At 60.2% G+C, this 27117-nt stretch overlaps 2 protein-coding genes across 2 annotated transcripts; one reads left to right on the top strand and one right to left on the bottom strand.

The window, feature by feature from the left end:
- The first annotated feature begins 82 nt into the window (after positions 1–82).
- Positions 83–1924, top strand: LOC117639502 (UMP-CMP kinase 2, mitochondrial-like). Its single transcript, XM_034375232.1, has 5 exons — positions 83–863; positions 932–1058; positions 1137–1338; positions 1427–1657; positions 1745–1924. The coding sequence occupies exons 1-5, from the start codon at positions 801–803 to the stop codon at positions 1857–1859; spliced, it is 738 nt and encodes a 245-aa protein (XP_034231123.1). The 5' UTR covers positions 83–800; the 3' UTR covers positions 1860–1924.
- A 279-nt stretch (positions 1925–2203) lies between these two features.
- Positions 2204–26722, bottom strand: LOC117640823 (dual oxidase). Its single transcript, XM_034377746.1, has 17 exons — positions 26331–26722; positions 14093–14176; positions 11280–11629; positions 8184–8555; positions 7865–8101; positions 7340–7785; positions 6947–7148; positions 5866–6864; positions 5626–5771; positions 5375–5538; positions 4925–5299; positions 4595–4812; positions 4229–4525; positions 3973–4137; positions 3735–3890; positions 3435–3563; positions 2204–3340 (listed from the first exon to the last, which is right to left on the bottom strand). Exons 1-17 carry the CDS (start codon positions 26479–26481, stop codon positions 3212–3214), a joined length of 4620 nt encoding a protein of 1539 aa, XP_034233637.1. The 5' UTR covers positions 26482–26722; the 3' UTR covers positions 2204–3211.
- Between the last annotated feature and the right edge of the window lie 395 nt (positions 26723–27117).

Consider the following 27117-nt stretch of genomic DNA (forward strand, 5'->3'; position numbering starts at 1 on the left):
AGAAACATTTAAGAAGAATTATAAATCAAAAGAAACATCTCCATCAGACATTTAAATCTAACTCAAGCACCTTCTACAGACATCGCAGCTGTGAAACGGCTTTCAATCGTGCCAATAATAATCAACAGCCATCTGTACACAAAGTCTAAAATTTAAAATCCCCCAGCTACATGAGGTGAAGCACAGCCATCCACAGACAAAGTGTCCCTGTTGCACAAAAAGCTTAGTAAAAGACTGGAAAAAAAATTTGGAATGCCCCAAAAGCTACACTGAAATATGAATGGTGAGCAGTTACAAACGCCTATCTGCCCAGCCAGCGCTTCGCCGCCGGCAGGGTAGGCCTCCCATTCGACACCCAGAGTAGCCAACCACAATACTTTTTTGAAACCTCGAAAACCGTTTTGAAGGAAAGCCCTAACAAAGACGCAGCATTCAAATATACCTCGATCTGCAACCTTTTCCTTTCCTACCAAAGATTTCAACCAGGTGAAACTACTGTCGCGCGAGTCATGCACGTTGTCATGTTGTTCATGCGGTTGTAGTGGTGAAACTGACCAGAAGCTGATGCCGCTAAATTTTTTTGGGGAGGTCCCATTGACAACAACAGTATTCCCCTTTTCCCTCTATCTACCTGCAGTTGTGCAACAGGAGTTTACTCTGGAAATTAGACCAAGATCTCCTCAGTGTTTCTTATTTCTTTAGCTGACTTCCTCTTTTCGTTCCATAACCTCGAAAGGATTGTTTTAATAATAAGCATTTCTGTACTATTTTTTTTATTATTTTTTTCAAAAGGAAAAATTATGAGGAAATGGGGTATTTATCATTCTCTTGAGGAGGTACTGCAAGTCTTCAGATCTGAAGAGGTAAGCTGGACAGTATATGTGCTATAAGGCTGAGTTTTATGCATTGACTCCAATCCCTCTATATTTAGCTTGCCTCAATACCTGAAGTACAAGAAGCTGTCACATTGTTCTTGAAAGGTTATGATCCTGAGAAGAAACTTAGTGAACTTCATAATCGACACCCTTTAATAGTTGTGGAGGGTCTCGACGCCAGTGGTACGTCGTGCAATTTTTGTCAATATTGAGTCATGAATTTTATTTAGTCATTAGTGTAAGTTGTGTTTATTCTTGCAGGAAAAACTACTGTTACGCATTTACTTTCAAAGCGCTTAGGAGGCGTTAAAATGTCCACTCCAGGTCCTCAATTTGCTGCCCTTCGGCCTTTCTTTGACCAGCAACCAAACCATATAAGGAGAGCTTATTACAGCCTCACTAACTATGCTGCTGCATTGGAAATAAATGAATTATTGGAAGAAAAACCTGTTATTTTAGACAGGTAGGTTGATACAGATAATAACAGTTTCCTAACTGATGCAAAAGTCTTTGTTCTTGATGAATGCTAAGCCTTTGTCTATTATGTTCAGGTTCTGGCACAGCACTGCTGCCTATGCTTTGGCAGGTGAAGTTGATGATGTGGCTATGCTCCCACCTGCTGGGGATCAAATTTATCAGTGGCCCAAAGATTTGAAGCCTTATCCAGAGAAGGTTATCTTCCTTCAAGTTACTGAAGCTGAACGCATGAAGAGAATCTCTAGACGGCAGACAGCGACTGCTGAAGAAGACCGACTTGCCAAAGAAGCTAACTTTAGAAAAGTGTGAGTCTCTTTTTGATGTTAAATCTCACTTTTGCTTCACTTTCATTTTTATGACATTTCTTTAACTTATTTTATTTTTTCTTGCAGTATAAATGAAGCATACCGCCGAATGTATGAGCCTCAGATACTGGAAGTGGATTCAACACGCCCAGTCAAACATGTGGTGAATGAAATATTTGATATTGTGAGCAAAGCTAAATGAAGAGTTTTCTGTTTTATATCAGTAATAAACAATTGGCAATAACATGTAGGCTTTCATGTCTCAAAGCTGTTCTTCTTTTGTTTCTCTTTTACAACCAATCAAATATCAGAAAAAATATGTGTGGAAAGAACCATTGCCATTGGGAAAGAAAATTTGATAAGATTGGGGCTTCTCACCCTGCTTTCTCACTTTGGGGAAGGCCTCGTAGGGTTGGATCAATGCGGAGCTGCTACTCTGTGGACGATGGGTTGCCTACCTTTCCAGCGCATGCTCAAATTATTCCAGTTTTTCGCTAGAGGCTGAAAAAGCCCCAAGACGCATGGGTACAGACAAAAAAATATCTCTGTAGTTATAAAATTATTTTATTTCTGAAAAAAAAAAGAAGAATAATACATTTCTCAGCACCAAAATATCACACCTGCCGTTTTCTAGTGCATTATTTAGAAATAGGAACACATTCATCTTGCTCAATATTCTCTCAATGGTCTCAATACACCTTGGCTCAATACTATAGAAAACAGAAGCCAATTAGCAAAGTATAAAAATAGCAAGATATACACAATGTCTATGTGCCCGCACATAGAACGTGGTTCACATGTCACATGTAATTGGACCTTTCGACCAGCAGAGTCTGATTTACAGATTAATCATATCATTCCTTTGAGGGCATCGATAAAGAGGTGACACTTGGTGTACCTCATGGCACATTTTGGGTGGGAGTTCAAGTGATTTTATCCCCATCAAAAATAAATAAGGCAATTGCAATCTCTGAAAAGAGGTTTTTAAAGAACGATTGCTGTACTAGGCTTTGACACCTGACGCGGATTGCCTCCCCCTCCCCATCGGGCAGTACAGCTTCGTACCGTGGCGTCTCGTGAGGTCCGTGGACTACTCCGCATCACAAAGTTACTTATTAGCTCAGTTCGAGTATCCGGGGGGACACACATGACATATGGCCAAAGCCCAATCCACCCCATGTCGCGCAGGATAGCCTGCTCGTCCTCATAGGAACAGAAGCCTAGGCAAGCTAGGTGCGAGGAATTCCCCCTTTTCTGTGTGACAAGCACAACATGAACAGCTTTTCCTTACCACGCAATTTCATGGCATAAGCTAAACAAGTATAAACAATTTTTGTTACAGAATGAATTAATAACTTAAAGTTTGGCCTCATAAAAGAAGGCCAGTTCCAAACATGTTCCACAACATGCAAACAACCTGTAAATTTAAACTGAACACTCACTTCCCAAATTTAAAAGAAAATACAACATAAGGGCGCGACCCAGGTACGGTAGCCCAGGCATGCACCTGGTGCTTCACAGCCAATTGCATCTAAAACTATCCGAGAACGGAGTTCACCCGAAATTCTCGAAGTGGTGGATGAAGTATGGTAACTTGCGTCCCTTGTTGACCTCCTCACAGGCTGCCATGATGCTCTTAGTGAGTGGACGAGGGCCACAGCTGAACACTCCTATTTTGCTCACCTAAAAAAATAAATCAAAACAGCCCCCATGCGTTTAGAGCAGGAAATACATTACCAGATACCAATAACAAAGCGAGAACAATGAAACTACTCACATAACTGTGCTTCTTCTGGACGAACTTGAGGAACGAGGACATGTCCGGCCGGCCGAAGTGGTTCACGGCCTTGAGCCCGGTGAACATGCTGGTCTTTGATAACCTCTGGAAGTGGTTCTCGCAGATGTACTGAAACAGCAGATTCACAAATTAAGGCATCTGCTGGTTCGACTCTCGGCCCGAAACGGCATACGATCAGTGGTGGTCTAGCCCGTAATGGTAATGGTAATGGCGGGGCTGCAAAGCAGGGGCGTGCGCCGGGTTGCCTACCGCCCGGTTCGCAGGCGCTCTTGGACTCACCAGCATGGTCGTTCTCAAATCGAACTTGTGGAAGAACTGCGTGATGAAGATGTGGATCTCGAGGACGTTGGTCACGTCCTTGCGCTCCACGTCGCGCAGCACTTCGATGAACCACTCGAAGTGTCGGTGCGACGGGCAGATCCACAGGAAGTACACCTGCGAGCGGTGGCAAGGGAAGGCACGGTTTAGACAAGCTGCAAGTTTGGGGTTCCCGCCGCGAAGTGAACCACACTCGCACCTTTTTGCAGGCGACGCCTGAGTATCGGTTGGTGGACGTTCCGAAGACGAGGTCGTTGAGGATGGACGCGTAGGGTGTCACCCCGATGCCGCCGCCCACCATCACCGCCACCTCGAACTTGTACCAGTCCTGGTTGCCGCCGCCGAACGGCCCCTCTAATCGAATCTACGAGCCGAAAAAGAAAATTAAAATTACTTCATTGAAATTAAATTAAAATGAAGGGGAGTGGGAATGGGTTGATGGGATGGGTGCGTGCCTTTGGATGGTCCTCCTCCGGGTTGAAGTTGCAGGGGTCGAAGTAGTTCCGCAGCTTCCAGGTCCACGGGCCCTGCGCCTTGATGTGGCACGAGAGGAAGTTCTCGTGCGGCGCGGACGTGAGCGTGAAGGAGTGGAACTCCTCGGCGCGGAAGGCGGTGCACGCCAGGCGCACCCACTGCCCCGACAGGTACTTGAAGTTGGGCGGCCGGTAGAACTTGACCTTGATCACGTCGGACGGCAGCAGCTCGGTCTCGATCACGTCCAGCGCCATGTACTTGGTGCGCAGGCTCACGACCTGACAAAAAATTGTTAAGAAGTGATTTCGAGGGTATTTGAACTCGCGTCGCCACCGACGAGGACCTACCTTGTCGAGCGTGTACACGATGCCGGGGCCGATGAAGAAGATCCAGAAGCGCGGCACGCCGGTGAGCCTGGCCAGGCCGTGGATGAGGCACAGCGCGTACAGCAGCACGTACAGGCTGTGCGCCGACCAGAAGAACTTGTACGCCTTCTTGCGGATGATGGGGTGCGCGAACACGAAGATGATGATCATGATCACGAACAGCATCACCCCTGTCAGACCTGCGAACGAACAAGGCGGGTAAGAGACAGCGCGCAAGAGGTTCCCCTCGATGCTAGGTTAGATAAGGTTAGGTTAGGTTAGGCTAGGTTAGGTTGCAGCGCGAGCACGCACCTGTGACGGTCTGGAAGAGCCAGAAGGTGATGCTCGGCCTGTAGTCCGAGGGGAAGTGCACCTCGCTGGTGAGGCAGTGCAGGTGGTCGATGGGCTGCGTGGACACGTGGTAGAAGTTGACGATGTGGCCGACCGTGTGCAGCAGCGAGAAGAACAGCGCCGTGCACGCCGCGATCTTGTGGAACTGGATGTGCGCGTCCAGGGGGATGTACTGCTGGATGGAGAACTCCTTGAGCTTGGTCAGCAGGTTGCGCGACATGGTGAGCAGCAGCAGCGAGTAGCAGAAGGACAGCGACGCCGCCGAGCCGCGGGTGATGGCGATGCCCACGCCCATGATGTGGCGCAGGTCGGTGTGCTCGGCCAGGAACGAGTAGTCTGGGGGCAGAGCAAAGTCAAAGTCCACACGTCCGTCGTCCGCGCTGGCAGGGAAAGGGCCGACAGGGTACTCACGAATGAACCGCTCCACGAACAGGGCGATGGTGATGACGTAGAAGAGCAGCAGGTAGAAGATGTTCTGGCGGTTCTCCTCCAGGAAGGTGGTGATGCAGTCCCACTTGCGCAGCAGCCAGTGGCGCCGCTCGTCGTGCATCGGCTCGATGTGGAAGCTGGTCATTCTGGGGACGAGGAGGCGGAGGTATACTTTTAGCCTTTTTACTCCCGGAGGTGGGCAAACATGGCACCAGGAACTTCATGCAGCGTACCGTGCCACGTTGGTGGAAGTGTCGAGGAAGTTCTGCTTGGCGCCCTTACAGTCCAAGCCGATTGCCACAAAGTCACCCTTGTACTCCTTCATCATGAGCTTGAAGTCGTTGTACGTGAGGTAGTCCTTGTGCTGCAGCCCGGCGTCCTGAAAAGCGCAAAAGATACATTTTAAAACGGCTGGTCCCCGTTCCACCGCTCAGCCTGCCGTGCTGGGGTCGTTGAAAAGTTGCAGTGCTCACCTGGAACATGCCGTCGATGAGCTCGGTGACCTGCTGGTCCGACAGGCTGTTGGTCCTGGCGATGTCGACGAGGGAGCGCAGCATCTCGGACAGCTCGCCCTTGTCGATGACGCCGTTCCTGTCGTTGTCGCACATGTCGAACACGATGCGCAGCTTGTCCTCCGTCTTGCCGCGCGAGAAGAGCACCACCGTGTCCAGGAACTCTTGGAACGAGATGCGGCCGTCGCCGTCCTTGTCCACGATGTTGAACATCATGCGCACGAAGACGGCGTCGGGCCGCATGCCGAGCGCGCTCGCGAACTCGCTCTTGGACAAGGAGGTCCTCATGACGGTGACCACCTCGCCGTTCTCGCCCGTCTCCTGGAAGCGGCGCCGCTTCTCGCCCGGCTTGATGCCGAAGGTGAGGCCGTACGCCTCGCGGAAGAAGTGCTCGAGGCGCTTCTGGCGGCGCTCGCGCGTCTCGGCGTTGGCCAGCATCTGCTCGCGCGTGCCCTGCACCGTCACCAGGTGCTTCTTCTGCAGCGCCAGGAAGGCCTCCAGCTTGGAGACGAACTTGCGGCGTGAGGCCAGCGAGTCGAACTCCAGCACCAGGTCGTGGTCGCGCGGCACCCGCACCAGCACCAGCGGCTTCTTGCCGCGGCCCGAGCCGCCCGAGCCGCGCAGCCCCGTGCACACCGACTCCTCCACCGTCAGGGAGTCGATGTTGGAGAAGCTGATGGTGCGCAGCTTGTCGCCCTTGCGGTCCACCGTGTGCATGGCCACCTCGGGCCCGAAGCGCACCTTCACGAGGCGCTTGTGGTTGGCGTGCAGCCACTCGCACACCGACATCTTGTCCACGTTGGGCTTGCCGGTGGTGCTGGTCTTGAGCTGCTCCTGGCGCATCTTGAGGCGCCGCCGACGCCGGTTCTGCAGCTTGACGACGCCGTAGCCCGCCGCGGCGCACACCAGCGGCACGAAGCCCAGGAACACGCAGGCGTAGATGTAGGCCAGCTCGCTGCCCTGCAGGCAATCAACAAACAATACAATCAGCGACGGAAAACGGAAACAGTTCAAATCCACGCCGCACTAGTGGAGGACGTGCCTCGAAGTAGTCGTAGCCCTTGAGGAACTGGCAGGGCTCCAGCAGCGAGGGGTTGAGCTGCTGCGGCTGCGGGCAGGGGTCGCCGTCCTTGAAGAAGAACACGTCGCGCTGCACCTCGCCGGGCTGCACGTCCGTCGCGTTCACCACGATGTCCCACATGCGGATCTTGCGCAGCTCGGCGATCTCGTCCTCCGTGAAGATCCTGAGGACAAAGGGGCGCACCGTCGAAAAATTTCCCAGTGGCCTGGGCTCGCGGCTCCAGGCGTGCACCAGGAACAAAGCGCCTTACGAGCGGCGGGTAGGCAACCCGCACGCACCGCTGTTGAGCGGGACAGCCGTAGCCACGGGGGCTTCGGACGGACAACCCGGGCATTCGTACTCGCAGCAACTTACCCGTTCTCCGTGTTCTCGAACCAGAACCTATCCGAGTCCCGGATGCGCAAGAACTGCTCCTTGATGATGGCGCTGAACAGCTCGCCCGGGCCGTCCACCGACTCGAGCATGCCGCCGATGTAGAGGTCCACGTCGTCCACCTGGTTGTTGTACATGGAGGCCACCTGCTGCAGCAGCTCGGGCCGCTGTGCGAACAGCTTGGGGTTGATCTCGGACCACTCCTTGATCCTGGGCAGGTGGAAGTACTTGCGGACGGTGTTGTAGTCCGACAGCCCGTTGTCCCTGCCGCGCATGATGTTGAGCGCGCCGAGGTCCTGGCGGGAGAACTCCATGGGCCCGAACAGCTTCTCGCGGATGTCCGAGCACAGCACGGGGTCTTCCCGCTCCGCGATCTGCGACGCCATACCGCGTAGCAGCTCCTCGACCGTCGAGTCCGCGAACACGTCCTGCGGGAGAGAGAGAGAGAAAGGTCATGGCGCGGCCGCGGAGATACTCCATGCAACGCGGCGCGGGGTATCTACTCACGTTGGAGTCCCACCAGGTGGAGCACAGCCGCAGCGCGGGGAAGCCGCTGTTGGTGGTTCTGAACTGGCACTTGCCGTCGCGCCGGTAGATGCCCGGCGGGATGAGGGTGTGGCCGAACCTGAAGGCGGCGCTCTGGAAGGCGTGGCTCACCCCCGGGTGCACGTCGGCCTTGTAGCCCTCGTAGCCGGGCATGGGCTGGCCCAGGAAGGCGGGGAGGTACTCGTACATGATGACGTTCTGCAAGAGAGGCGGTGGTCGCGGTTACCCCCTGCCTGTGGAGACTTCCGCCGGCGCGGGGTATCGCTGCTTCGCTGCTCACCTGCATGGACGCGACGACGAGGCGGCGCGCGCGCTCGAACACCTCCTCGTCGGGCCAGGTGGGGTGCTGGCGCTGCACCCTGGCGGCCTGCACGTTGTGCCAGCGGTGGAAGAGGATGCCGAAGGACAGCAGCGCGGGGTTCTGGTTGGTGCGCGGGTCGCCCAGCAGGAACAGGCGCTCGGGGCTGCCGGTGCGCAGCACGTGCGGCGCCGGCGAGTTGAACAAGGGCACCCGCATGGTGTTGCGCACGGGCAGGCGGCCGCCCGCCTCCGTCTTGAGCGTGCCGTTCTTGAAGGAGCGCAGCGCCGACGCCCACGCCTCCGACGTCGAGTACACGAAGCTGCCGTCGATCCAGGAGGTGGCGCGGTTCAGCTAGAAAATGAAAAAAAAAAATTAGCTCGATGATTTTATTTTTTTTACGCACTATCTTCCTAATAGCGAGATTTATTAAAAACTTTTTTGTTTTTAATGTTTTTGTTTTTTTGGCCTTTTTTTGCAGAAGGCTGTTTTTTAGCGTGCACTAGACCAGCGGTTCTCAACCTTTCTCGGCTCGCGACCCCAAATTTGAAGCCAAAAATTTCCGCGACCCCCAGGAAAAATTTCGCGACCCCACGGGACCCCTCCTTTAACATGCCACGGCGTCTGATCCGAGGCGGGCATTTTGCTCCCTCAACGGGCAACTGGTCTTTGGACCTTCCTTTAGCATGCCTTTGTTACGGAGTGCAATTATCAGTCTTAGTTTGGGAGCAGTATTGTCTCAAAGTTGGCCAAAACGCTCAGAAATGTCTATGAAAAATCGTGTTTTGGGCCGATTTTAAGCAGCCACTGTGTCTGATCCGAGGCGGGCATTTTGCTCCCTCAACGGGCAGTTGGTCTTTGGACCTTCCTTTAGCATGACTCTGTTACGGAGTGCGATTATCAGTCTTAGTTTGGGAGCAGTATTGTCTCAAAGTTGGCCGAAACGGTCAGCAGTGTCTTTGAAAAATCGTGTTTTGGGCCGATTTTAAGCAGCCACAGCGTCTGATCCGAGGCGGGCATTTTGCTCCCTCAACGGGCAATTGGTCTTTGGACCTTCCTTTAGTATGCCTTTGTTACGGAGTGCAATTATCAGTCTTAGTTTGAGAGCAGTATTGTCTCAAAGTTGGCCGAAACGCTCAGAAATGTCTATGAAAAATCGTGTTTTGGGCCGATTTTAAGCAGCCACTGCGTCTGATCCGAGGCGGGCATTTTGCTCCCTCAACGGGCAATTGGTCTTTGGACCTTCCTTTAGCATGCCTTTGTTACGGAGTGCGATTATCAGTCTTAGTTTGGGAGCAGTATTGTCTCAAAGTCGATCAAAATAGTCACAACGATTTTTCAAAGACACTTGCGACCGTTTTGATCGACTTTGAGACAATACTGCTCCCAAACTAAGACTGACAATCGCACTCCGTAACAAAGGCATGCTAAAGGAAGGTCCAAAGACCAATTGCCCGTTGAGGGAGCAAAATGCCCGCCTTGGATCAGACGCTGTGGCTGCTTAAAATCGGTCCAAAACACGATTTTTCATAGACATTTCTGAGCGTTTCGGCCAACTTTGAGACAATACTGCTCCCAAACTAAGACTGATAATTGCACTCCGTAACAGAGGCATGCTAAAGGAAGGTCCAAAGACCAACTGCCCGTTGAGGGAGCAAAATGCCCACCTCAGATCAGACGCTGTGGCTGCTTAAAATCGGCCCAAAACACGAATTTTTACAGACATTTCTGAGCGTTTTGGCCAACTTTGAGACAATACTGCTCCCAAACTAAGACTCATAATTGCACTCCGTAACAAAGGCATGCTAAAGGAAGGTCCAAAGACCAACTGCCCGTTGAGGGAGCAAAATGCCCGCCTCGGATCAGACGCCGTGGCATGTTAAAGGAGGGGTCCCGTGGGGTCGCGAAATTTTTCCTGGGGGTCGCGGAAATTTTTGGCTTCAAATTTGGGGTCGCGAGCCGAGAAAGGTTGAGAGACGCTGCTGTAGACGCCGGCCGTGTTGCATGAGACTCGCGCGTAATCCTGCCCAGTCCGCATGTCTCTATTTTCGTCGTCTGCCTTTCGCTGCTTAATCCCGTTAGCGAAGGAGTTGCGGTGGCCGCGAAGGGCGGCGCTCGTAAACTAAATAAGTCGTTAATAAAGCCGTATAAAACTGCAAGCACCCAGCCCGCCACCCCGCCGCGCCGCCGCGACGCCGCGCAGAAGCAAAATAACAGATTTTTTTTTAACGGCGCGCGAACGCCTGGAGCGTCGAGACACGCCTTGCCTCGGCCGAGTAACGACCGGGGAACTCGCCACGGTTATCATTACCATTCATTACCAACGGCGTGCATTATGACGATTATGACTGAAGCGCGGGGATCAACGATTTCGTTCTAACCGGCGCGTCTTCCTCATTGCACTTGCAGTGCAGGGAGCAATCGGCGGATTTTCCGCGCGTCGTTTCGTTCAGGGCTCGGCCGTCAATGGCGTCACCAATTTAGTGTTTTTTGAAAATAAATACGCGGCTTCCGGGCGGTCCCTGCCTGGCCCCTGGCCCGCGAACGGCGAGTCATTCGGCCTGGTTTCGGCGCAAACGACGCCTCTTTGCCGTGGCGGGGCGCGGCACGGCACGACGCGGCGCGGAAAGCTTTTATTGAATCCGGAGGAAGGAAGCCACTCGCCCGGCGGCTGGCGGCTGGCGGCGAAAGCACTGGCCGCGCCGCACCGACTGTATTCCCTCCCGGGAAGGCCCCCGCGACTCGCGGCTTGCCGGCTTGCCTTGCCGGCTTGCCCCGCGGCCGTCACGTTTCGCACTTGTAATTGTAAACTCGGAGCTCGGCCGAACAAAAGGCGATCGCATCCGTGTTCGGGACCGAATCATTATCTCCCCACCCCCGCAGTACCGCCGCCAGTGCCCCGGCGGCGCCCAACGGGCAGGCCGCTGTGTCATCCCGGCCGGGCCGGGCCGGCACGGCAATGCCAGGCGGGGCGGTCTCACGCGCGGAGCCTGGCCCTGGCGGACTGGAGCGCGTTGACTGGAGGAAGATTCCGACAGGGAAGGCGGGAAGCCTGGGCATAATGGTGAAATGACTGACCTGCTCGCGGGGGCTGTTGGGGCTGATGCCGGTGCTGCGGTCGTAGCTGGCGCGGTGGAAGGGGATGAAGCGGCCACCCTTGCACTCCTTGTCGTACATCTCGTCGCAGCGGTCCACCTCGATGCGGTGCATCTCGATGGGGCAGCCGCTCTCGCTGGCCATCACCACCTCGGAGCTCACCACCTGGCCGAAGAAGGCCAGCAGCGCGGTGCGGTTGCGCGCCGACGCCTGGCCGTCCTGGCCGCGCATGAACACCTGGCTGAGGCGTCGCGGCGACGGCCGATGCATGCCGGCCAGCATGTACACGCCATCGCTGTAGGCGGACGGTGCCTTGCGCGTCAGCCGGCTCTCTGTAACACAAGGGAGACGGTGAAGAAGAGCATCATGGAGGCAGGACCTGGTCGGGTCGGCGCGGCGAGCCAGCCGAGTTGGGCGTGCATGCTTCTCCGCGGCGGGCCGTCGCGGTGCGTCGCGGCCTTGCCCGCCTCCTCCGCCTCCTGGCCGCGGGGCAGGCGCACGCTGGCGCACGCTGGCGCTGGATGCACCGCCAGCGACGCGACGCACCGCGACTCCAACTTTAATTGCGGGTCGACAAGCGGATCAGTTCCCGTCTGGCCGTCTGGCCGTCTCGCGGCGCCGCGCCGGCTACCGGCAGCCAGGTGACGGCGCACCGCGCGTAAAAGGCCTGGCTTCGAAGCCCGGCGTCGCGACAGTTTTTTTCCGGGCTTGTGGGAGGCGTTCTCTAAGAACGCGTCTTCTCCGCCCGGCGCCGCGGGCCGCGCGCAGCCGATGCACATCTGGACGACATAAGTGGTCCTGGCCGGCCGGACTCGGACTGGCCTTGGACATGGAGGCGCCTTGGCGCGAGCCTTGGCGGCCCAGACGTCCAGTCTCGTTTCTGTCCGTCCCGTCCGATTTGCATTGAAGCATTAGAGGCATTCAGTCGGACGGGCCGCGCCGCCGCGCTCCGCTGTGCTGCGATGGCACAATGTGTGAAGCCTGAGCCTGAGGCCCGTGGGCGCGGCGCCACTCCGGGCCACGCCCCGCCCCGATGCAATGCCCCGCGGATTGGAACGCCCCGCGGTTTGGAACACCCCGCGGTTGGAACGCCCCGCGAAGTGGAACGCCCCGCGCCCATGGGAAACGCCGGCAGTAGAACCGTGTCCAAATCCTCGGCCATAAAACAGATTTGCTAGTGCGGGCGACTGCGACTGTACACTGTACGTCTCCGGGCCGTTCCTCCGTCTCCGTGGTCCCCGTCGGCGTGCGGTACAGTCTCGCATTCGCGGCGCGGGCCAGCACTGCCGGGCCCAGCCGGGCCGAGGCCAAGGGCCCCGGACTACTTGTATCGCAACATGATGTGTTGGCCGGACAGGTTGACAGAGACAATGGATCGGACGCAAGGCCGACTTTCGGCGGTCGGAGCAGCCTTCCTGTCTCTTTAAGCGCGCATGTGTGTGAGAGACAGTGCGTGTGTGTGTGTGAGAGCGCGCGTGTGACCGCCTTCTAATCACGCCGCGGCCCTCTATTGGCACGACTTTTTGGCGGGACGCCTTTTGATTTGTGGCCCCTCGGCCCGGCTGGGTCCGGCGCGGCTCGCCACGGCCAGGGCGTCATCGTCGCTGAGCCCTGGGCGTGGCCATGCATCCGCGACGTGCTCCGGAAACTTTCCTGCCGCCTTGTTGAGGTTCGGAGTGAGTCACATTGACGGACGGCCGTCCTTCTCGTATCGGCAGCCGCGAACAACAGACACTTTCGGACGGGAAATGAATTGAATTCCGCGTGAAAATAAAAGTCGGCCGCCACTACACTGCGCAATCCGGCCCGGAAGTGCGGCCACGTCGTCGTGGTCCCCGACCCGCGGTGGCGCGCGGTGCGCGATCGCCGATCAGTGGCCCCGCCAAACTACTTGCCACTACGACTCCGGGCGAACGAGACCGCCCACCACGGCACGGCCCGGCACGGCAACACGGCCAACACGGCGACATGACAGGCCGGGCGAGAACACGAAAACGGCACCGCTTTCGGAAACCGCTTTCGAGTTTATTAATTATCTCTGGAATCATTTGGAGGTGCGGCCGATTCATTAGTCCCGCCATTACTGCCGGCCTTGCGCTGCAAAAGGCGCACAAGGGCGCGCCAAGGACCGGCAGGGCCTGTTACCGAACGGCGCGCCGTCGCCCTGTCTCCCTCGCACCCAACGGGACGCCCCTGGAGAGCGAGAGAGACGGGGCGACCAAGCCCGCCGGACCTCCGGGGCTCCGGGGCCTTGGGACACAATGCCCGTCCCGGGCGTCGCTTCGGCTTGACCGCGGCAATGGCTCATGCTGGTCTCGTCTCTCTCGCTCTCGTCACGACTCCCCAATTAGCGTTTTCCGAATTATTGCTTCAATGCTCTGGGCCCGCCCTCCCCTCCACCGTCCCCACCCTCCTCCCTACGAAAAAACAAAAAATACTGAAAATACGAAAGGACCTCCAGCGCCGGCCTCCTGGGCCCTGGCTGTGGTCCCTGCGGTCAGTGCTGCGGTGTGTCGGTGTGTCGGCCCGGGGCGAAACTCTGGACAGAGCCACGTCATCGCGCAGACGAGCCAAGTCGCGCCGCCGCCAAACGCAAAAGATTTCCCGTCATTTGGCTTTGGAAAAAAATAATAAAATGTAGAGAAATGGAAGAAGTGGATACGCGCGGGTTTCCGTCATGCCGCATCCACCGCATGGCAACGACGGCAGCGTGGCGAACTAGCCAATCGATGACCTCCTCGCGCGCGAGCCGCGAGGCGCAGGGGTTCAAGTGCAGCGGCATGAAGGACACTTACCCACGGACCCCCAGTTGGGGTGCGCCAGGTTGTTGAACCAGCCGTCGTAGCGCTGCTTCTCCGTGTAGCTGAACTTGCGGTCATCTGCAACAAGGAAGGGACAGCAATCAGTCTGGGACGTCCTCGCATTGCTTTCGCACCGACGGCGCGGTCGGCCCTCGCACCAGTCAACGCGTAGACCGCGTGGAGCAGCCCGGCCGCCGTTACGTAACGAAAACGGGAACGGGTGCCCGGCGGTGCCCAGATGCCAAGGCTGGACGTGTCAATTTTCGCCGGCCGATGGCAGAGCGGCAGGAGCGGCAGGAACGGCGGGAGCACTTGACAGGTCAAGGATGCAGCGTGCCAGCGCGCCCCTTGCCACCGAGTGGTGCAACAGTTTTCCTCTCTCAAACGCACCGTTTATTGTCTCTTTTTTCGTACAGCGATAATTCTCAGGAAGAAAGCTTGTTCTTTTTGCAGGCTGGCTTTGCTTTGGCTCGGTCGCCGTGCACATTGACGTGCGAATATCACGGAGGGGGCGGGGCGGGGTGGGGGTAAATGGAGCGGGCCACGGAGGCGGGGGGGGGGGGGGCACGCGAGGCGGCGAACGTAACCCGGCCGTGTGAATGGGTGACGTCACTCGCCGTGCCGATTCGGATGGGAGAGATCCGATTGGTTCCCGCAGACGTGCCCGTCTGTCCGTCTGTCTGCCTAAAGTGGGGCCGTCCAGAAGTGGGCTAGGCTAAGCAGTGGGCTAAGCGCAGTAAAACGATGAACGCGTAAATGAGACCGTGCTCGTCTCCTGGAGCCCGGCCCTCCTCCTCCTGGAGTCTGCTGGAGTGGCTGGAGGCGAAGGGGGAGGGGCCGACTCGGCCGGCGTGGCTGGGGGCTGCGAAGGCCGCGCGCGGCCTCCAAGTCCAGGCGGGCATCCATGGCGCGGGGCAAGGCGCGGAGCGCGAAGCCTCCCCGCAAGCTGACATCATTGCCTGACACCACCGCACCGCGGCACCGCGGCCCGGCGTGCGAGAGAGAGAGAGGGGGGGGGGGATGAGCGCGGGCCGGACCTAACTGCAGCGCGGCACGCATCGGCCGGCCACGCCGCGGCCACGCCGCCAACGACATCCGGGTTGAGTCCGCGGAGACTTTTGCCGCGCACCGAGTCAAGCCATTGCCGCCAAGCAGAAAGACCCACGGCGACGGCGACGTGTCTGTAAACGGATGGCGCCTGCTTCTGAAACCAACGCGGCCGCCAAGCCACCGCGACGTGGTCCAAAAACCACTTTGGCGGCGAGGGCGACGGCCTTGTCGGCGTGCTGCAGTGTCGGCCCGCCTCCGTTGCCTTCGCGGTGACCACGCCGGGCAGGCGGGCCGGCCTAGCCCGCCGCTTTGCACCTGTCACATTATTATTTTCCGGTCGTTGGGCGCTGACGGCTGGGGCTGGCTGCCCGGGCGACCGGCGAGGCGCCGTGGGCCGCGGGGGCCGGGCCTGTCGATGGCGGGGCGTACGTCGTCTAGCGCGTCACCCGCTAGCACCGTTATTTCCGTTTCCATTTTCGCGCGACCGTGTAACTGAATGCATGTAACTTTTTGCAGTGTCCGGCCGGCCGCTGGGGTTGCATCCAGGCGCAACTAACGTAGATAGATGGGTCACGCAGATGATTTAGCGCCCCTCGAACACGCACGGCCTGGCCAGGCTTGGCACTGCCGCGGCGCGGCGCCCTCCAAAGCATAAATGTCAACTCCATGCGTCCCTAGAGCAGCCTACAGGCTAGCCTAGAAACTCGACGCGCATTTATCGCCATTCACGGATGCTCCGCCGACTGCTGTCTCTCTCGCACTCGCGGGGCGTCTCGCGTAGACCTGCGGGTGCGAGAGAGACGGAGCGCAGACGCGCCGTGCGGAATCGGTCTCCGGCGCGCGGGCGTGACCGGCACGTGTGTGATGCGTGTGCGACTGTGCGTGCGGAGCGCGGCGCGCGGCGCGCACGGGTGTGAGATTAATTTTCTGCAGCCCCGCGCCGCCAGGCCGCCATGCCGCGGCGACTAACATGCGAAGGCAAGTCTGTGCTCTTATAAACCGGTGGGACTGATACCGCCACCGGAAGTCGTCCTCGCCTTCGGTTCCTCGTACACTCCGCGAAAGACATCAGTCAGCGACCAGGTTAGGTTAGGCTAGCTTAGGTTTGGTGAGGTTAGGTGACGTCTGAGGCATAGGCCCAGCTCCAACCAACAGAAACCAGAGCGTTCTATTTTCCCCACGCTCTTCGCCTAGGCCCCACAGCCCCACAACAACGGCCGTGGGTGGTTTATTGTGGAGCCAGTGGGCATCCACAATCCAAACTCACCGCGACCCCCTATTTGGCGCGCCGTCTGCTGGCCTGCCCATGGCCTGCCGGCCGCGTGGTCGGTCCGTCGGTCTCAGTGAAAGGTTGCAATGAAAGGCCCAGGCCGGGCCGGGCCGGTCCAGCAGGCTGATTCCGTCCCTCTCGCATGTGCACGCGGCACGCTCCACGAGTGCGAGAGAGACAGAGCGAAAGACGGCAGCCGGCGGCTCTTTTCCCCCGTCATCCCCCATACTGAGCTAGCATTGCCCGACTACCCATTAGGCGGCGTGATGGCCGCGATGCTGGATAGAGTTCCGTGCGAATCAGCGCCGACCGCGCGGCGCGCCGACGGTGCCGACGGCGGCGAAGGAGAAAAACGAGGTAAAAGAGAAAAGCCGGTGCTAATCGGAGAGGAGGAGGAGAAGAAGCCTCTCGCGCCGCGGCGCGCCGTGCCGTACCGGCCGCGCTAATAACTCGGGCTTTATCTGCTGGGCCGTTCGGGCTGTTCGGTTTCGGGTCGGCCGTTCGGGTTTTACGAAGTGGGCGTGCGGCGGCGTCGCCGACTACCGGGGACCGGGCCGGCCGCGGCCGCGCCACCGACAAGGAACAAATTTATGGCTCGGCGTCTCTGTGCGGCTGCGCCGGGCTGCGCATTCGTTCTGTCCGGATTGAATTAAGGACCCGCTCACCGGCTAACCGTGTACGATACAATGTCGAGTTGTTCCGGCCGTCGGGCGGGCGCCCCGGTGTGGGAGCAGAGCGGCCCGCCCGGCCCGCCGCGGGCCACGCGGAACCACACCGACGGACCGGATGCGCCGAAGACTTGTCGGTTTCAAGGATGGCGCGCTTCCGTTCGAAGAAGCCACTGACGCGGGCGCGGGAGTTGCTCTCGTCCGCGATGGGAACGCCCCCTGCCGATGGCAGTGGCGGAGACGGGAGAGGGTTTTCGAACGCGGCGCGGTTGCGTCACCGGCCGATGCTCACCGCGCTGGCCTGGAGCCGCCCCTCCTCGGAGAACTCTGCCTGCGCTCTGATTAAAGCCCCGCGCGGCCATGGGACTGCACGGGCTGCACGCGCGGTATGAATGTGGAGGAATGTGCTTTGGCGGGGCGGGGCGGGGCGGGGCCTTGACCTACAAAGTGTAGCGGCAGGCAAAGACTAGTGGCGGTACCCATACATACACGCGCACACACACACTGCACTGCGGTGAGTACGGATTTTATGTCGGGTTCACACACTCCGAAAACGTACAAAGGGTAATGCACGCACACTGCGCGTGCATGCACATGTGAGCGCGCACGCACGCTCTCTGCTCGCTGGTGCGGTCGGTGGCGGCGGTCGGCGCGCGGCCGCGGCGCCCCTCGGCGGCGACCATCGAACTCGTCATGGTTTGGGCGGGCGTGCTGAAGCTGGCCCACCACGACCATGACAATGCGGTCATGGCGGCGGGCCTAGATGTCAGTCCGGCTCGGCTTATCAGATCTCCTCTGTAATGAGCTCGCCCTGCGCGGCGACGCCCGACGCCGCCCCGCGAAAGCCGACGCCGCCGCCGCCGGGGCCTCGACGCCGAGCTCTAGGTCAACGTCCACGCGGCCCACCACGGCGTCATTGTTTCCAGAGTAGACTGGCGAATTGAGAGTAGTAGAAATCGGCGCCCCGAGGTGGTCATGTGGGCCGCGGTGGCGCGCCATGGCGTAGGACGCGGCGTGTCCCAATGGCGGCGGCGCTGGCACCGCCACTGGCACCGCCAGGGTGAGGGGTCGCCGTCTATTTGTCCAGTGCCGAGCGCCGCCTTGTAATTACGCTCCGCCGTCTCTCTCGCACTTCGCGGGCGTCCCACTCTCGCAAGGGGGTGCGAGAGAGACGGGGCGACGAATGTGTCGATACCGATTGCACCTTTATTGCGATCGTTACTCAGCGCGCTGTGTTGGTGTTGGTGCGCCACGTGGGGCATTAGCATCTCATTAGACGGAAGGGTCTCGACGTCGCCGTGCCGGGACTGGCCGAGACGAGACGCACGGCTCCATTGTGTTCCAGAAATGAGCGCAAATAATGCAAATTGCGGAGGACTCTGGCGGGGCGCGGCGCGCGGCGTGCTGGCCGTGTCGGCGTCACCGCGGTGCACCGTGTCGGCTCGGCGCTACCGCACTGCTACAACTACGCCAACTACGCCCCGCCCGCTGAACACGCTCGCCTCGCCTCGCCTCGCTCGGCGGCAGCGCGGCCGTGCACCTCCTGCAGGCAGGCCGAGCAGTGCCCTGTCTCTCTCGCACTCGCGGGCCGCGAGAGAGACAGGCCGACTCGTCCGCGACTAGTCCGACGACGCAAAGATCAGCCGTAGCCCCAAGGGGCCCACGGGGCCCAAGGGTCAGAGACTGAGACGTACAGTCGGTCGGCGCGAGAGAACGCTCCTTATGCATATGCAAGTCATGAGAACCGCACACCGATGGCCGGCCGGGCGGCACTCGGACCCTCGCTCGGACCGTCACGTGAAAAGTAAAGGGGAAGTCCCTGGGCTGGGCAGCAAAGCGGGGACACGGGCACGCTCGGAGCACTGGTAGAGACAGACAGAGGCAATGCCCGCGCATCTTCGTCTTCCACACCACCAAGGCGAGAGGAAGGCGAGCGAGTCGGTAAGTTTGAGGATTGAATATCTCCCTCGTCCGATCATCGGCACGTCGGCGCGTCACGGCAGGTGGAGGGGGTCACGCCTGCAGCACTCCGAGAGTCGTTTTCGCCGCTCTGTCTCTCTCGCACTCTCGGGGCGTTCCCTGAGGGTGCGAGAGAGACAGAGCGAAGAAGGCGACGGCGGGAATGCAGGACGCCTACGGTGCCTGAACTGGCGTGCCGGCGGGTGAGGCGTCTGCCGCGGTCTGCCGCTTGCAGTGGCGTGGTGTCGCCGCGCGTTTGAGTCACCACCGGCATCAAGGCACCGCTCGCGCTCGGCTTCGCGCGCAGGACGCGCCGTCCTTTCTGGAATCGGCCGAGGTCGCCGAAAACGGGTGGACAGGGCCGCCAGGCACTACGCCACTGACTCACTGCCTTCCAGCGACTCGCGCGTGTGACTCACGGTTGCGCCGCGCGGCCCCAATGCCGATTCGGAATGCAGAAAATGAGCAGCGCGACGCTGTATCTCCGCGATCAAAACCGACGAGCGAATTGTCATCAGATCATCGGGCACGGCACGGCGTCGTTAGAGTCGTTGGTTCTCGCCTTGGAATCTGGAGCGCCTCGCAGGGAACGGGGACGCCGATGCCGACGGCCGTCGGGGAGGCTGGCGGACTGCTTCGTGTGCGCCAGGTGCAATCGTGCAATCCGCCCCCTCGCCCTCGGCCCCGAGCAGGCGCTTCGGGACGAGCAGCCGGCGGACGCGCGCACATGCTGCAGACAGATTCCGAAAGTCGTTTACGTCGCTCTGTCTCTCTCGCACCTAAACTGGGTGCGCCATGAGTCTGAGAAGGACAGAGCGACGAAAACGACGCTCGGAATCAGTCCGCCGCCGCTGACACGGGCGGCGACGCGTGGCCCCCACACGAACATCGCGGCCGCCGACGACAACGACGCTTCGACGGGAATGTGTCAGTCGAAGTCGATTGATGGATGGTGTCGCCAGCGACGCTGCTCGCGTGGTCCGCGGTTCGTGGACCGCGCGCTCTGATTCGGAGCCTCTGTTTTTTCGCGCGCTCCGCAGCGCGCAACGCGCCTGCAGCGCCGCCTCAAAGAGCCGACACAGTCACGCGCGCGCCTGAACTCATTTTTTTCTTCATTTTTTTCCTTCTAACCGAGGAGAACGAACGAGCGTCTTCCGCCAGTACTGCTAATAAAGTCGGCTAAATAAATAAATGAGCGGCGAATCAAAAGAGGTTTTCCGAGGCACCGCCCGGCGGACGGACACGCGAAAACAATGAGCATCGAGCTTCGTCCGTCTCTGTCTTTCTCACACCGTGGGGCGCCCTGCAGGTGCGAGAGAGACAGAGCGGCGAAAGCACGGTTCCAAGTCAGCGCAGCCCTCGGCAGTGCCGAGCCTTCTGCGAGCTCCAGAGTCCGAGCCGAAAAAAGTTGCGGTGCTCCTTGAAATCCTCCAGCGAGTGAATTTCCCCGAAACAGTTCGAGACGACGCGTCACATGCAGGTGGCGGCGCAGGCGCAACGACCTTGCCCCCCCCCCCCCCCCCGGCAGCATCTCGGATTGTCTCCTCCAGCGCGTCGAGGCGAGCTTGGGCTAGGACGGGCTGGGCTGGGACCGGACCGGTCGGGGATAATAAGTGTCGACAGTTGTGATAACGCGGGGCTGGGGCGACGCGACACTGAATCCGGTTGCCACGGGCAAATCCAGCGGGCCGGGCCATTATCGCCGCAGGTCCACGAAGAGGCGACCGACCAAGTGGCGGCGACGCGACGCGACGCGACGCTCAGGACCACTCCATAACTCCCACCGGGCGGGCGGGCCGGCCGGCGGCCAAGCGCCTGGCGCCGAGCGAGCACATCCTTGTCCTCGAAAATAAAGTAAAGCAGAAGACGAGCGCGGCGTCCACGTCGGCGCGGCGCACGGCGACCCTGGATGGCGGGCCTCCTACGCCACGCGGTGCGCCGCCATGTCACTCGTCACAGACGTCACCGCCGCGGGTCACCGGCGACCCTCCCCGCCATGCACGCCATGCACGGCGCTCCAGCCTCGCCGATGTACTCCGCGACTCCGCGGTTGTCACGGGCTAACTACTCGCATGCCAGCAGCAGCAGGCATGTCATGTCGGAGCGTCCAGCGTCCCAGCGTCGTCCACTGCACTGCAGCGGCCGTGCTTGTACCACTCCGCGGCGGCTTGCCGGGCTTGCCGCAGCGTGACTGCCCAGGCCGGCGCTAAGGTGACAACGACACTGGCAGGCCAGAATGTGTCTACTCTTTTGTAACAGAAAAACAAGTCGTATTTTTATTTGTTTTTGTTTTTTTTTCGCGCACCGCGTGGTGGCGGCTCCGCTACTGATTTATCTCACGCCACTGCCCCAATCAGGATCGATTACCGCCATGAAGCGAGGGCGGTGACGTACCCGTCCAGCCCATCGACGGGCAGCGGACGTTAAGAAGAAGGCCGCCGTCGCCAGCCACCGGCAGCCACCGGCAGCCATCGGCCCGGCAAGGCAAAACAATAAGTCGCTCTTTTTTTTCCATCTCGACCTAGTAGAAGTTCGACCGACTGGTCGAGCGGAGCGCCTGCTGCGATGGCGTACCCGCGGCACATAACCTTACCACGGGACGGCCGACCCTGCCGCCTGCGGCCCAGGCCCTCCCGCAGCACGTCCGTGTACCGCGGGCCGGCCTACCCCGCCGCCTGCAGGCTGAGGGAAGGCAACCCGGCGCACTGCCGCGCTCGACGGGCGTGCCCAGGCTCGGCTTGCAGGCGCCGTCCTCGGCCGTCCCGGCGAGGCCGCGAGACTAGGTCGCTACACTGACGTCGCGGTCCCTCGTCCTTCGAACGGTCCTCGCGAACGTGAAGCAGCGCCACCGGTATCGGCGGTCAATCGAGAGCGGGCCCAGCAGGCCACTTCACATGTCACCGCTATCTCGTGCCCTCAAGTAGAGCGCGCGCCGTGACCACGATTGACCAGTCAGCGTGTGTGTGCGCATGTGTGTGTGTGTCGCTGCGGTCTTTCCAGGCCGCGAGAAAGAAACGCAGTGTAATTACCGGCATTTTGATTGGCTGCCGTTGTGGCCAGCTCGGCCGGCCCGGCCGCGGCCACGTCCAACCCCTTCGCGGCATTTCTAGTGTCGCGGTGCGTTAGTTAGCGCGGCCGCCGCGCGCCGCGCCGCAGTTCTCGAAATTGAGCGCCATGTTCGTTCCATAAACCAGAGCGCTGGCTCGCCAAATGAGTGGGGTATGTCCAATTCCCCTGCTGCTGGCCTGCTGCTGGTGGGCATGACGATGACGATCACGACGACGGGCACCGCGGCGACGGCCTGCGCGGCCTGCCCGGCCTGCCGCTGGAGGGCGAGTCCTTGGACGCGTGCTTGGCCCAGTTGGCCTATTCGGCGTCACTATTGCGGCGCCATTAAGGTGCTGGAGGTTAGGCTATTATGTCCGCCAGAAAGAAAGATGCAGACTGGCGTGGCGCGGCGCGGCTCGGCACGGCACGGCGGCCAGGCCGTGCGGCGCGCAGCCTTACAAAGACCTGCCAAAATAATATCAGCCGCGGGAGGTGCCAAAAGGTGCACCGAAAAAAAAAACCTTCGTGCTTCCAGTGGCGTGCCGCGTCGCGAACAAGGTTGCAGTTATCTTCGGAGGAAATCAACCTTGGGTAATTTTTCAAGAAGAAGAAGAAAAAAATAATACCGGACTAGGACGTGCGTACTGGTGCGAATGGATCGCAATAAAACGACAGGCGGGGACTGATTACAGGGTCCGTATGCACTTTATGCAAATTGGCGGCGGGATGGTCCGGTCTAGCTGTGCCGTCCGGGCGGCTGGCGGCGGCTAGACATATTTAATAGAGACCGGGCCATCCAGTTCGTAATGGATCCCCTGACAAGGCTGGGGCAAGCCGTGGCAGCTCGTCGCTCACTCAGTCGACTCAGTCACTCGGCAGCCGAAATGAGAACCAGGGCACGCGGCACGCGGCAGCACGCAGACGGGCCTTGGCAGTGGAGCCGTGGTCTGCGCCGGAAGTGCGCTCAACCCGTTCGAGGAAAAAAATAAAAACATAACAATATCAACAAAAACAACAACAGCAGGGCATTCGTCAACCATTTGACAGAAAAGCAAACAGCAGCCTTGAGTTGGCAAATGTTATGAAACGTCCCTTTTACGAGCTCGTTCAAGAGACCGTCCGGGGATTATTAACATTTTAATTAATCGTCGCGTCGCCGGCGTCGCCTGCTCGCTCGGGCGGGCGGCGGGGGACGATAACTCTTCGGGGATGTAGTGGGTAATGGGCCTGGCGGGTACCTCGCGGGTACCTCGCGGGGGCACGGCGCTCGAAAAGGAAATTCTACGCGCCGCGGCCGCGCCGTTCCAGCCGACTGGACGAGGAGCAGTAAGTGTTGCAATAAACAGCGCGGAGGCAAACTGAAAATGCGCGCGCCTCCATGCATGTGGCTGCAGGCTGGCTGCAGGCACACTGTAGGCCAAGGTGCGCATGCAGATTCCTTCCCTTGTCGTCCCTCGTCGCTCCTCCTCCCGCCCCAGGAATGTCCGCCTCACTATCACTATCTCTCTCGACGCGAGCAGCGTTGTTGTTGTTTTTGTTGTTAATGCAGATCACAACCCGCCGCCGCAGCCACAGCGGACACGGCACCAACTTCAGCCCTTCCGCTCCTCAGACGGGACTCGAAGGACGGCGTTGGTGGTACCGTCGGATTGCCCTTGGAGCGAGGAATCTGTCGGTGAGTTGGACTCGAGTCCTGTTTCGGGACACGGGCGGCGGCATGGCGGTGGCATGGCCGGCCTCCCGGCTTGCCCCGTGTTTGCATATCGGCCCGGGCTGCCCTTTCCCCGCAGGCCGCAGGTGCTAAATGCCACCGCGGCCGACATTATGGGCCCGAGTGGAGTAGCCGGCCTGGTACTGGCGGCCTGGTACTGGCGGCATGCTAGCCGACCTAATAAATACCGGTAGCTTCGCGCTTCGCGACCCCATAGGCTTGGCCGGCGACAGGCGCGGTGGCGCGGCGCTGGCGGGCCCGTCATGTCCCATTCCATCATGTCCGTCGGCTCGGCGGCTCGCTCGGCGTCCAGGGCCGCGTTGGCGCGGCGCGGCACGACGCGGCACGACGCGAGTGCAAAGCGTTTGCATACATTCATCACGCACTCCGGGATGCGCTCGGCGAGCCGACCCGCGGCGACCTTTATAAAACCTGACCAAATCTGGGCCAGCCCCGCCGACCCCGCCAGCACCGCCAGCACCGCCAGCTCACCTGCAGCAGCATTGGTCACATCCTGCCTCGGGGAGCGTCCGCCTGCGTCCGCCGCGGCAAACGATTATGAGTCTCGCTCGTAAAGCCGGCGGACCTCGGCGAGCTTTAAGCCTTTCAGTGGGGTCGCGGAGGTGCGGTGCAGTGCGGTGCGTCGGCGTCGGCACAGATTGTCGCTCGCGGTGACTGCGCGGTGGCAGGGAAGTCCGCCGGGCTGATTCTGAAGAGTCCTCTCGTCGCTCTGTCTCTCTCGCATCCCTACCGCCCCTCAGCGTGCGACAGAGGCAGAGCGACGAAACGCCTCCCCGGAGTCAGGCTGCTGCGTGTCACTCCAGAGCGTGGTGGTGTCGGCGCGGCGACGCGGCTGGCTGGTGCATCGGATCGTCTCGTCGGATCGGTGGCCCGAATGCACGCCGCGCTGGCTGCACTGCACGCACCGCGACGACGGCGCTGCTTGCACAATGCTCGTCTTCCCGGGCAATGCACTCCGGCACTGCAGCCTGCCTGCCTGCCGCTTAGGTTACCCCGAGGCGGGCGAGGCGAGGCGCGAGGCGCGGCGCGTCGTCCCTTCGCTCGCTTCGCGCTTCGCGCCCCACCTGTTAGCCTCGCTAACAAGCCGCGCCGCCCGCCACGCTCCGCCACGCGCGAGGCTGGTTTGTTGCTGCTGTTTGTTGTTGTCGGCGCGCGTTGTTTGTTGCTGTTGTGCGTGGCGAGTCTCCAAGCCGCGCCGTTTTATGCGCCCGACGACGTGAAGTAGTGTCCAAGATATTTGACCTAATTCCAGCGTGCCGTGCCGCCGCGCCGAGTGGCGCTGCCTGGCGGTCGAGGCGTGAATCATACGCTGTTTGAGTTTGCCGCCTGTTTGCAGCGCCGCGCCGCGTGGGGGTCGGAGAGTGTACAAACACGACGACGCGGTGGCGGATGGTGGCAAAGTGCGTGAACGTGCCCCGAGGCGCGCCAACGCCAAACCGTTCCGTGCAATCATTTCATTTCGCGACCTGCCCGCCATCGCATTACGCTAATAAATCACGCACGCGGCGCCCTGATTGGTCGCGCCGCCTCGGGGTGCGTTCCTTGCCCCTCGTTCCCCGTTCCGACGCGCTGCCGCTCCACGGTGGGCCAGAAGACCGGAGGAGGTGGGCAAAACTCTAGACGCGTTTTGAGCTCCAGTCGCTGAATGGGACTCGAACCGAGCGTGTAACCCCACTAATGGATTCCTTGTTCGGAGAGCAATTTCGACCGATTCCACGCATCGCTGTCGTCGTCGCTCTGTCTCTCTTGCACTCGCGAGGCGCCCAGTGCAGGTGCGACAGAGACAGAGCGACATAACGCCGAGGCACGACACGGCGGACACGGCGGACACCCAGTCCCTGACTGCAACAAATTGCATCCACCAGATGGCATCGAGATGGCAGCGCCGATAATCCTGCTCCCAATTACCGCACGCCCAGAAATCAAAACCAACAACAACAAGAGGGGCGGAAACGCGCGGCGGCGGGGCAGACATGGACTCGGCGCGCGGCATTTCAAAACGAGCAAAACAACAATAACAACCAAACAACAACAACCTCGGCGGCGGCGACCTTCAAAACGGCTCCCCGGCGACGTCGTGGAGAAAGGCGACGGCGCGGCGACATGTCACCGGCACCACGCCGGGCCCAGCCGGGCCGGGCCTTCCCCGTCGCAGACGGTCGCAGAAGGCAAGGCAGACGCGGGGCGCTATCCGGAGTGGCCCGCGGCGGCACGGCGGCACCCCGCGGTGCCGAATGCTGAATGCCGAACCCGCGGTGGGGCGGGGAGTGCCGGGGGTACCGCACCGGGCGGGCTGCGAGTACCGAGTACATTGAGGATGGTCCGCGGGGCTGGACGGGGCGGACGGGGCGGACCTGGCGGCCGGGCCCTGCCAGCCTTGCGGGCGGACGCGGCGGACGCGGCGCGGGGAGGTGTGACGCTTTCACAACATGCACGCGGCGTGCGGGGCGTGCGCGGCGTGCGCGGCGTGCGCGCCACGCCGTTGCCCGACGCGTCCTGACGTACCTTCTCCCAGAGCCGGCGGGGCTTCTTCGCCTTCCTCTTGTCCTGCTTCGCCTTCGCGCGCCTCCCCGGCGGCGCCTTCGTCCGCGGCCACCAGCACGCGAGACGCGCTCGCCACTAGCAACACCACCCACAACCATCGTCGCCTCCTCATCTTGCAGCGTCGCACATGCACATGAAGAAGGGCGAATTCCACTTGCACACACACACAGACGCACACACTCGCACGCGAGCAGAGGCGCGATCACGCACTCAGCTGCTGGAACTCGCGGGGCGGTCGCGGGTCGCGGGCCGGTCTACACGTGCTGCAGACACTCCGGGCAGAACTGAACTGAGCGTGGCTGCGCGCGGCTGAGACGGGCCGAGTCGGCCCGGCCGCTCTCCAGAGAGAGAAAGTCCCCGACACAGCCGCAGCGGAGCCATGGCAGAGCCGGGACGCCGCGCCCCACCGCGCCCCCGCGCCCGCGCCCCGCGGCCGTGCCTCCGCGCCCCCGACACCGCCACGCCGCGCGCAGCTACGCTCAGCTGTTCCCCCCTCCACCCTCCATAGCGGGGCCGGAGGGGCCGGAGGGGCCGGGGCTTCCACTCCGGTCTGGGTCTTGCATAGCTACCTCACCTCACTCTCACTGCCACAGAGTCAGCTTGCCTCGCCTCAAGGTCAAGACGAAACGCCTAAATAAAGACACCCCTCCCCTTTCCCCTCTTCTGCCAATTTGCAGACGGTACCGACAGCACCCCGCGGTAGCGGCGGTGACTCGCTCCGTGGTGGTGGCGGAGGCGGCAGCAGCTG

This window comes from Thrips palmi, unplaced genomic scaffold (assembly GCF_012932325.1).
Source record: "Thrips palmi isolate BJ-2018 unplaced genomic scaffold, TpBJ-2018v1 HiC_scaffold_1, whole genome shotgun sequence".
Classification (NCBI taxonomy): domain Eukaryota; kingdom Metazoa; phylum Arthropoda; class Insecta; order Thysanoptera; family Thripidae; genus Thrips; species Thrips palmi.

Excerpts from the sequence above, each read along its gene's own strand:
- LOC117639502 (XM_034375232.1), top strand. The coding sequence starts at position 801 with ATGAGGAAATGGGGTATTTATCATTCTCTTGAGGAGGTACTGCAAGTC. Across the intron at positions 864-931 it reads AAGTCTTCAGATCTGAAGAG|CTTGCCTCAATACCTGAAGT; the intron begins GTAAGCTGGACA and ends CTCTATATTTAG. Across the intron at positions 1,658-1,744 it reads GAAGCTAACTTTAGAAAAGT|TATAAATGAAGCATACCGCC; the intron begins GTGAGTCTCTTT and ends TTTTTCTTGCAG.
- LOC117640823 (XM_034377746.1), bottom strand. The coding sequence starts at position 26,481 with ATGAGGAGGCGACGATGGTTGTGGGTGGTGTTGCTAGTGGCGAGCGCG. Across the intron at positions 7,786-7,864 it reads CCACCTGGTGGGACTCCAAC|GACGTGTTCGCGGACTCGAC; the intron begins GTGAGTAGATAC and ends TCTCTCCCGCAG. Across the intron at positions 6,865-6,946 it reads AGGGCTACGACTACTTCGAG|GGCAGCGAGCTGGCCTACAT; the intron begins GCACGTCCTCCA and ends GATTGCCTGCAG.